Raw genomic sequence first — 10,096 nt, 5'->3', positions numbered from 1 at the left:
CATTCTAACTAATTAAATACATTTTTGGTATAAGACCTAATTACTTATTAAAGCCATATGTTGGTATTCTTTTAATGCAATTTTATCATTTAAATATTAAAAATATTTTCTAAAATCACTCTCAAACTCATTCTAACTAATTAAATACATTTTAGGTATAAGACCTAATTACTTATTAAAGCCATATGTTGGTATTCTTTTAATGCAATTTTATCATTTAAATATTAAAAATATTTTCTAAAATCACTCTCAAACTCATTCTAACTAATTAAATACATTTTTGGTATAAGACCTAATTACTCATTAAAGCCATATGTTGGTATTCTTTTAATGCAATTTTATCATTTAAATATTAAAAATATTTTCTAAAATCACTCTCAAACTCATTCTAACTAATTAAATACATTTTTGGTATAAGACCTAATTACTTATTAAAGCCAAATGTTGGTATTCTTTTAATGCAATTTTATCATTTAAATATTAAAAATATTTTCTAAAATCACTCTCAAACTCATTCTAACTAATTAAATACATTTTAGGTATAAGACCTAATTACTTATTAAAGCCATATGTTGGTATTCTTTTAATGCAATTTTATCATTTAAATATTAAAAATATTTTCTAAAATCACTCTCAAACTCATTCTAACTAATTAAATACATTTTTGGTATAAGACCTAATTACTTATTAAAGTCGTATGTTGGTATTCTTTTAATGCAATTTTATCATTTAAATATTAAAAATATTTTCTAAAATCACTCTCAAACTCATTCTAACTAATTAAATACATTTTGGTATAAGACCTAATTACTTATTAAAGCCATATGTTGGTATTCTTTTAATGCAATTTTATCATTTAAATATTAAAAATATTTTCTAAAATCACTCTCAAACTCATTCTAACTAATTAAATACATTTTTGGTATAAGGCCAAATTACTTATTAAAGCCATATGTTGGTATTCTTTTAATGCAATTTTATCATTTAAATATTAAAAATATTTTCTAAAATCACTCTCAAACTCATTCTAACTTATTAAATACATTTTTGGTATAAGGCCTAATTACTTATTAAAGCCATATGTTGGTATTCTTTTAATGCAATTTTATCATTTAAATATTAAAAATATTTTCTAAAATCACTCTCAAACTCATTCTAACTAATTAAATACATTTTTGGTATAAGACCTAATTACTTATTAAAGCCATATGTTGGCCTCCATGCACCGCTGTGTGTCCAGGTGAGTGTGTTCTTCACTTCTTACGAACTGTTTATCCCTTTTGCTTATGGCAACTTCTAACAGAGAATGGACTATAATCTCTCTGATTTAAATTTGGAGGTAGACAAGTACCAAAAATCCAAACATGGGTGGACATTTATTTCATCAATTCTACCTTCTACTCGACCACTAAAATGCCCAAAGGTTCTTCCTGTCCCCATACCTTCATTTTATCATTTGTTTGCTTCTCACATGCAGCATGCCAAGGGGGCACATGATTTATCGATGAACGACAACTTCCATGATTTATTGTGTCTGCCTCCAAAATGCAGAAGGTGCCAACCAAATTAACCACTCCCTAACTATAGCAGGTGATACATGTGATATAACTTAAATTAATAAATTATATAATTTTATATCTTATTTATATGTTATGTAACTTTATTATTTTAAGTTTATTAATTTATTGAAAAATAAAATATTCATTTATTATTATATTTACCAATTTATCTTTATTAAACTAGATCCTTAAGTTTATATATATATATAATTTTTATTATTTAAGTGTATATTTTTAATTTTAACAATAATTTGTAATTTAATATTTTTTAAATAAATTTTAAGTAAAAAAAAATTAATTAAAGCCTCAATTGCCAATTGTGGTTTCAGTTAAAAAATAAAGCATTAGTTGACAATTGAGGCTTTAACTAAAATTTTGAAAAAAAAAATATTTTTTATAACATGACTTCTATGTGGCAATATAAGGGTTAGTTTGAAAATAAGTTTTGCAAAGAGATTAAACCTTAGGGTTAGATTTTCAGAAAAAAAAAAACATGGGAAGGGTTAGATTTCCGATTTGGGGATTATTTTATCCCTTTTAACCAAATATTTTAAAACCGGGTTATTTGATTAAAATGATCACTCAAAACCCAAATTTTGAAATTTAACCTCCTACCCTTTTTTGGTATCATTTGGATAAAAATGTCTTCATTATTTTCTTGTAAAAATAATAATTTCTTTTAAAACCTACATATAAATACTTAAAATAGAAAAATGCATTTATGTCAAAAATGAGTTACTTTTCCATAAAAAACACGAGAAAGGTTAGATATTTCATCCCTTTTAACCAAATATTTCTAAGCATTATATATTTTTCTATAAATTGGCGATTTTGCCCCAAAACTCCATAAAAGAAGCATAATAGGTTTTCAAGGGTTTTTATCTAAACAACTTTCTCTTATGGGGTTTTCTCCCCCAAGATGCCTTTCCATATGTCTAAATCCACCCAAGAACATCCATTTCTATATATATATATATATATTTAGCATCCAAGTCTCTCGTCCAGATTACACGGAAGTGAAGTCAGAAAATGGCACTCAATTTGACTCCCTTGCTTTCTTTTACTTTCCTGCAAATGGGTTATCATACATCTCCCAAATTTTCCATGGCCTCCATGCACCGCTGTGTGTCCAGGTGAGTGTGTTCTTTACTTACAAAAGTTTACGGAATGTTCATACCATCTAGTAGAAAATGGCTAGTGCCTATGTTCATTGTTTCATCCTAACCAGTAGTGTCTAACCCTTGTGAAAAGACGGATCCGAATTGTAAGTACCTAATCCAAATTTCTTCTGTTTAATGTAGGGAGATTAAGAATACAAAGAAGACTTCTAGCTCTCCTCGCAAGGTGCAAGTAACCCACTCAATGCCACCACACAAGATTGAGATTTTCAAATCCATGGAGAATTGGGTTGAGGAGAACGTTTTAATTCACCTGAAGCCAGTTGAGAAATGTTGGCAACCTCAGGATTTTCTGCCTGATCCTGCATCTGATGGATTTCATGAGCGAGTCAAGGAGCTACAGGAGAGAGCTAAGGGGGCCCCGGATGACTACTTTGTTGTTTTGGTTGGAGAAATGATCACTGAAGAAGCCCTTCCAACTTACCAAACACAGATCAATATCCTTGATGGAATTCGTGATGAAACAGGGGCAAGCCCCAGCTCCTGGGCAACTTGGACAAGGGCATGGACCGCTGAAGAGAACAGGCACGGTGACCTTCTTAGTAAGTATCTCTATCTGTCTGGAAGAGTAAACATGAAACAAATCGAGAAGACGATTCAGTATTTGATTGGGGCTGGAATGGTGAGATTCTTGCTACATGCCTTTTTTTTTTTTTTCTGTAGTCAGTCGCAATCTTCACTAGCTCTTGAACTCAAGTTCTTCTTCTCCATCTTTTCATAGGACGCTCAGAATGATAACAATCCCTACCTTGGCTTCATCTATACTTCATTTCAAGAAAGGGCAACCTTCATATCCCATGGTAGTACTGCCAGGCTCGCCAATCAACATGGGGACAAGAGCTTGGCTCAAATATGTGGCATAATAGCCTCAGATGAGAAGCGCCATGAAACTGCCTACACCAAGATAGTGGAAAAGCTCTTTGAGATTGATCCCAATGGAACTGTTTTGGCTTTCGCAGACAGGATGAGCAAAAAAATTACCATGCCGGGCCGCTTGATGTATGATGGATGTGATGAAAAACTTTTTGAGCACTTCTCAGCAGTTGCTCAGAGGCTTGGTGTGTATACTGCCAAGGACTATGTTGATGTCATAGAATTCTTTGTGGAGAGATGGAACGTGGAAAAGCTAACTGGGCTTTCTAGTGAGGGGCGAAAAGCTCAGGATTACGTTTGTGGGTTAGCTCAAAGATTTAGAAAGCTGGAGGAGAGAGCTCAAGAAAAAGCTAAGCAAGCACCCACCATTCCTTTCAGTTGGATTTTGGATAGAGAAGTGAGGCTCTGAGTGCAAAATGGAAGACAAAGATTGGTCGTGTCCTCAAAGATCTATCCTGTAATATACAAGTTTAAGCCATCTATGTTTCTCTATCTCAATTTCAATAATCACGATCTCATCTCATATCACTTCTTAGAATAATCCTAAACTAGGGTTTTGGTTTGTATCTCATCATTTGGACTGGAGCAGTGCTTTTTTTTTTTTTTTTTTTTGCCGATAAGATATTGGTAAAAACATCCTATGTTATCATGAGCAAGTAAATTATTTAGATCTGGTTTGAGCGTGGTAGAATTGCTTCCTATGTTGTGTTTGATTTTCTTAATGAAAGAAAATCAAATATATACCGATTTTCCTAAGTTATTAGGAAGGAAAACTCCATTGTTATGCATGTTCATTAGATTTAAACTTTATTTGAAAGAAAAATAATTAAAACTTTGTTTATATATATATATATATATATATATATATATATATATATATAATTTATTAATTTTAAATCTATTTTTATTTTTCTTTATCTTTTTTCTTTTAATTTCTTATTTTCTTTATATTTTTCCTCAAAATTCTCACCAACCAAACATAATATTTTATTATTAATAATAAATTATCTATTTATTCCAAATAAAATCTTGTGAAATTAGTTTTAAAAAACATATAAAAATAATTTATAAAAATTTAATTTTTTTTTATTTTCCTTTGTTCCTTTTCTTTCTTTCAATTTTCTTCTTTTCCATATATTTTTTTCTCAAAATTTTCACCAAAGGAACCTTTTTTTTTTTTTAGTTATCAATAAATTGTCCATTTATTCCAAATAAAAAAAAATAAAAAATCAATTTTCAAAGTAAATTCTCAAAAAACTATGTTTTAAGTTGTAAGGGTCTATTTGACCTGAAACTTGTTTTTAAAAACTAATTTTTTATTTTTTAATTGAAAAATAGTTTTTAAAAATAAATTTCAAAAGATATAGAAAAACGAACCCATGTTTTTTTTTTTTTATATAAATATGAAAACAATTTTTACTTATTCTCTAAAAATAATTCTCTATTTCACTTTATTTTTAAAATTATTTTTAGAGAACAATGGTTAAATAGTGTTTGAAAATTTTAAAAATAGTTTTTTATTTTTAAAAACATATAATTATTTTTAAATCACATGATCAAACAAAATCTAAATTACAAAAAAACTTTTTTTCAAAAATCATCGTTTGAATCTCTTGACATCATATAATTATTTTCATTTAAAAAAACACAACATTTTTCAAAAATAAATAATTTATCTACCAAATTCCCAACATCCATCCTTGTCTTTTATTCAAAGGAAAAAAGAAACATTAAAAAAATTGTTTTATCATATTTAATTAATCATAAAAGGATACAAAAGCTCAATTATAATTAATATCTGTGAAGGGTGTATATTTTTAAATTATTTAAATTTTATAAAAAAGATAAAAATAAATAGAATAAATTGGAAAAAGTACATAAAAGTATTTTATTAACTTTAAATCTTTTTTTTTTTTCCTAATTTCGTTGTTTTTTTTTTCTTTTTTACATTTTCCATCAAAATTTTTAAAAATCAAAGTGAGAAAAAAAATTATGGTATTTATTTATTTATAATTTATAATTTGTTTTTGAGTTGTTGATATTTATTAAAATTAATTTAAAATATACGAATATTTTTTAATGAGTCATATTATGTTAAGAAAAAGTGAGTTTCAACTCCCTCATATGACGTGACTTGTTAAAAATGACATGTATTTTAAATTAAGAATAATTGTGTTCTAAACTTAGTTGGGTCCAAAAATTAAGTTTTGGTCCATGTAAATTTATTATTTAAGCGCAAGATCTAGAGAAAGTGTGAAAATCGAAAAGAATAATATGAATTTTTTATCTTTTCAAAAATGACATTTATTGACTATGAAAAAAAGAAAGTAAAAAAACATTAATTTAAATTTTATTCATTTTGTAAACCTTAATAAAATTTAATTTAATTTAGTGATTTGAGAAAAAATGCACAATTTTTCAAAAAAATAAAAATAAATTATTATTATTATTATTATTTAAAAATCAAACATTTTGGAAAATATATATATTTAAAATTATGTATGTAAAAAATAACTAAAAATATGTCAAAATTATTTTTTTTAAATGATATATTTTTAGAATATATTTTCTAAAAAAATTAGTTTTCTAAAAATAATAAATTTTCAAAATAATTATATAAAAAAAATTAAGATAAAAAAGTTTGTCAAATATTATGGTAGAAAATACTCAAAATAGTTTTGAATGGTATATTGGTCTCTTCACATTTTATATATTTCTCATTTATACAACTTTTATAGGTTAAATCTTAATTTTTAGGCTAAATCGGATCCAAAACACGGTTGTCCCCTAAAATTATTCTTAAATTATCCTTTTTTTTCCGTATATTTTCTTATGGCAATCAAGACCTACTTTTCCGGCTTATTTCACTTTTGGAGTTCTGTTTTTGGATCATCTGCCAAGCATTAGTCTCAGATTTTCTTTCTGTCATTTTCTTGGAAACCAAAGATAGGGTTGCCGTAGCCAATTAGCAGAGCAAAAGCATTGATTATCATCAAATGACGCAATTACTTGCATCGAAGGTTGGCCTTGTACAAATCAGCGAACTTCCTCTATTCTCTCAACTCGTTTGGTTGCCGAGAAAGTATAGGAAACCGTAAAAAAAAAAAAAAAAAAAAAAAAAAAATTCATCTGGTCAATTTGGCTGTTTAGCTGCTATTCATGTTGTGATGCATAAATTTGGGCTTTGCTTCCCCTATTTTCAATGAACATCAGCAAGATTTATCCATTCATAGAATATTTTGAGAGTCAAATGAATTTTTCAAGGAACATTTTCGATTAAAGACGCTCACTCGGAGCCAGAGGTGATGGTGGAAGCGATGGTGACGTTGGAAGATCTGGGACGGAGAGAAAGAGAAGGAAACTTCCCGGGTTGAAAGGTAAGGGGGTTTAGGTTGAGATTCATTTCTGGACTTTCACTTCCTCTGCTTTTTCTTAGGTTCAGTTTTCAAGAAATTCATTAATTAGAAAAGATATTGCAGGAAGGTTCAGGCACTGAGATGTAAATTATGAACAGAAAACTTTCAGAGGAAAATTTTGGCTCACTCACTGGGGCTGCATTTGCAGTTATCAAGGAGCCATAATTTCCTTCTCCACTACCTCTCACCACCACCGGTGCTGAGCTCTCCATGTTGCTTCCTTGATTGGAATATGTACAGTGTCCTATCATTTCCTTTTTGCTAAGGATGTTTTTACCAATATCTTATAGGAATTAAAAAAAAAAAAAAAAAGCACTGCTCCAGTCCAAATGATGAGATATAAACCAAAACCCTGGTTTGTAGGATTCTAAGAAGTGATATGAGACGAGATCGTGATTATTGAAATTGAGATAGAGAAACATAGATGGCTTACACTTGTATATTACTTGATAGATCTTTGAGAACACGACCAATCCTTGTCTTCCATTTTGCACTCAGAGCTTCACTTCTCTATCAAAAATCCAACTGAAAGGAATGGTGGGTGCTTGCTTAGCCTTTTCTTGAGCTCTCTCCTCCAGTGTTCTCAATCTTTTAGCTAACCCACAAACATAATCCTGAGCTTTTCGCCCCTCACTAGAAAGCCCAGTTAGCTTTTCCACATTCCATCTCTCCACAAAGAATTCTAAGTTATCAACATAGTCCTTGGCAGTATACACACCAAGCCGCTGAGCAACTGCTGAGAAGTGTTCAAAAAGGTCGTCATCACATCCATCATACATCAAGAGGGCCGGCATGGTGATTTTCTTCCTCATCCTGTCTGCAAAAGCCAAGACAGTTCCATTGGGATCAATCTCAAAGAGCTTTTCCACTATCTTGGTGTAGGCAGTTTCATGGCGCTTCTCATCTGAGGCTATTATGCCACATATTTGAGCCAAGCTCTTGTCCCCATGTTGCTTGGCGAGCCTGGCAGTATTGCCATGGGATATGAAGGTTGCCCTTTCTTGAAATGAAGTATAGATGAATAAAAGGTACGGATTGTTTTCCGTCTGGAAATCCTATGAAAAGATGGAGAAAAAGAACATGAGTTCAAGAACTAGTGAAGATTGTGACTGACTTTAGAAAAAACCGAGTACTAAAGAAACTAGTGAAAATATCTTCACCATAGAAGAAGACCCAACCAAAAGGAAAGAAAAACACGATTTGATTTGATGTTTGTATCTAATCGTTTTAAAGATGTTTTCCCAAAACCCAGCTGACTGATTACAAGTCCTGAAATTTTAGACCTGGTTTCTTGTCAGCTACATCAGGCAAGTGTTATGTAATGTGTATCAATTTCAAATCCACCTTACGTCTTACCAAAATCTGTCACTATATTGTGGTTTTGGAGATAAAACAGTAAAAAAGTATGCAGCAAGAATCTCACCATTCCAGCCCTAATCAAATACTGGATCGTCTTCTCAATTTGTTTCATGTCTACTCTTCCAGACAGATAGAGATACTTATTAAGAAGGTCACCGTGCCTGTTCTCTTCAGCGGTCCATGCCCTTGTCCAAGTTGCCCAAGAAGTGGGGCTTGCACCTGTTTCATCACGAATTCCATCAGTGGTATTGAACAGTGTTTGGTAAGTTGGAAGGGCTTCTTCAGTGATCATATCTCCAACCAAAACGACAAAGTAGTCATCCGGGATCCCCTTTGCTCTCTCCTTTAGCTCCTCGACTCGCTCATGAAATCCATCAGAAGCAGGATCAGGCAGAAAATCCTGAGGTTGCCAACATTTCTCAACTGGCTTCAGGTGAATTAAAACGTTCTCCTCAACCCAATTCTCCATGGATTTGAAAATCTCAATCTTGTGTGGTGGCATTGAGTGGGTTACTTGCACCTTGCGAGGAGAGCTAGAAGTCTTCTTTGTATTCTTAATCTCCCTACATTAAACAGAAGAAATTTGGATTAGGTACTTACAATTCGGATCCTCACAAGGGTTAGACACTACTGGTTAGGATGAAACAATGAACATAGGCACTAGCCATTTTCTACTAGATGGTATGAACATTCCGTAAACTTTTGTAAGAAGTGAAGAACACACTCACCTGGACACAGAGCGGTGCATGGAGGCCATGGAGAATTTGGGAGATGCATGATAACCCATTTGCAGGAAAGTAAAAGAAAGCAAGGGATTCAAATTGAGAGCCATTTTCTGACTTCACTTCCTTCTACTCTGGACGAGAGACTTGGATGCTAAATATATACATATAGAAATGGATGTTCTTGGGTGGATTTAGACATATGGAAAGGCATCTTGGAGGAGAAAACCCTCATAAAAGCTATTATGCTTCCTTGTTGCTACCTTGATCGAAAAGTTCAATGGGATGTCTTTCCCTAAGAGCATTCATGGCCACTGTAGAAAGACAAGTTGATAGCTGATAGACAGCAGAGATCTGTAGTAATGTCTCCACTTGCCCCGTCCTGGAAAATCCTTCCATTTAATTGCTAATCTACCACTGCTATGCATATTTTAACAAAAATTATTCTTTGAAACGCACAGTTAGAAAACACAGTTCTATTGTAAAGAATCAAACCATTGCTAAATATGTTCCTAAATTCAAGAAGAAAAAAAATCATTTTCAAACATTAAAAAATATTTTTAACCCTCTTCAAATTTTCCAAATTTCTATAAAACAATTCTTTGTGTTTCTAATTCCTTTTAAAATTACTATCGAACAAGCTCTAAATGCTTTTAAAAGTATTCTAACCAATTTCACTAACACTAATGTTCAACTACCATCCACCCTCTCCATCAAAAGCCCTTCTTTATCCCTCTAGAGTTAGAAGGGCTTTGAAGTGCAACTTTGCCACCATCACATGCTCATCACTAAAGATAGATAACGTGTGTCTATGTTATGATAATAGATGTTTGTTTATTTTTTCCAAGATTATATGATATGTTTGTTTATTTTTAATTTGTCTATGTTCCCATTCATAAGAACTTATTCATCTTTGAAACTAGTGTAGGGTTGATGTTGCTTTTTATCTTTATTTTTATTTAAAAAAAAAAAAAAACTTTAGAGATGAA

The 10,096-nt window shown here is 31.0% G+C and overlaps 2 protein-coding genes across 4 annotated transcripts; one reads left to right on the top strand and one right to left on the bottom strand.

Annotated features, from left to right (window-relative positions):
- The first annotated feature begins 1,198 nt into the window (after positions 1 to 1,198).
- On the top strand, positions 1,199 to 4,298 carry LOC117914115 (stearoyl-[acyl-carrier-protein] 9-desaturase, chloroplastic-like). Of its 3 annotated transcripts, none has more exons than XM_034829313.1 (4): positions 1,247 to 1,554; positions 2,565 to 2,692; positions 2,861 to 3,359; positions 3,459 to 4,298. In XM_034829313.1, exons 2-4 carry the CDS (start codon positions 2,589 to 2,591, stop codon positions 4,017 to 4,019), a joined length of 1,164 nt encoding a protein of 387 aa, XP_034685204.1. In that variant the 5' UTR covers positions 1,247 to 1,554; positions 2,565 to 2,588; the 3' UTR covers positions 4,020 to 4,298. The 3 variants fall into 3 exon arrangements, with proteins under 3 accessions (XP_034685205.1, XP_034685204.1, XP_034685202.1); XM_034829311.1 differs by having other exon boundaries at positions 1,247 to 1,590; XM_034829314.1 differs by lacking the exons at positions 1,247 to 1,554; positions 2,565 to 2,692 and adding an exon at positions 1,199 to 1,240.
- Positions 4,299 to 7,324: 3,026 nt separating this feature from the next.
- On the bottom strand, positions 7,325 to 9,226 carry LOC117913966 (stearoyl-[acyl-carrier-protein] 9-desaturase, chloroplastic-like). Its single transcript, XM_034829105.1, has 3 exons — positions 9,114 to 9,226; positions 8,450 to 8,948; positions 7,325 to 8,081 (listed from the first exon to the last, which is right to left on the bottom strand). Exons 1-3 carry the CDS (start codon positions 9,215 to 9,217, stop codon positions 7,521 to 7,523), a joined length of 1,164 nt encoding a protein of 387 aa, XP_034684996.1. The 5' UTR covers positions 9,218 to 9,226; the 3' UTR covers positions 7,325 to 7,520.
- Positions 9,227 to 10,096: the final 870 nt, after the last annotated feature.

The sequence above is a fragment of the Vitis riparia genome, chromosome 5 (genome assembly GCF_004353265.1).
Source record: "Vitis riparia cultivar Riparia Gloire de Montpellier isolate 1030 chromosome 5, EGFV_Vit.rip_1.0, whole genome shotgun sequence".
Taxonomy (NCBI): domain Eukaryota; kingdom Viridiplantae; phylum Streptophyta; class Magnoliopsida; order Vitales; family Vitaceae; genus Vitis; species Vitis riparia.
The sequence above is the reverse complement of the archived record's forward strand: the minus strand, read 5'-3'. Positions and strand labels throughout refer to the sequence as shown.

Coding starts and splice junctions, on each gene's coding strand:
- LOC117914115 (XM_034829313.1), top strand. CDS start 2,589: ATGGCACTCAATTTGACTCCCTTGCTTTCTTTTACTTTCCTGCAAATG. Junction 2,693..2,860: donor ATGCACCGCTGTGTGTCCAG/GTGAGTGTGTTC, acceptor TGTTTAATGTAG/GGAGATTAAGAATACAAAGA. Junction 3,360..3,458: donor ATTTGATTGGGGCTGGAATG/GTGAGATTCTTG, acceptor ATCTTTTCATAG/GACGCTCAGAATGATAACAA.
- LOC117913966 (XM_034829105.1), bottom strand. CDS start 9,217: ATGGCTCTCAATTTGAATCCCTTGCTTTCTTTTACTTTCCTGCAAATG. Junction 8,949..9,113: donor ATGCACCGCTCTGTGTCCAG/GTGAGTGTGTTC, acceptor TGTTTAATGTAG/GGAGATTAAGAATACAAAGA. Junction 8,082..8,449: donor ATTTGATTAGGGCTGGAATG/GTGAGATTCTTG, acceptor ATCTTTTCATAG/GATTTCCAGACGGAAAACAA.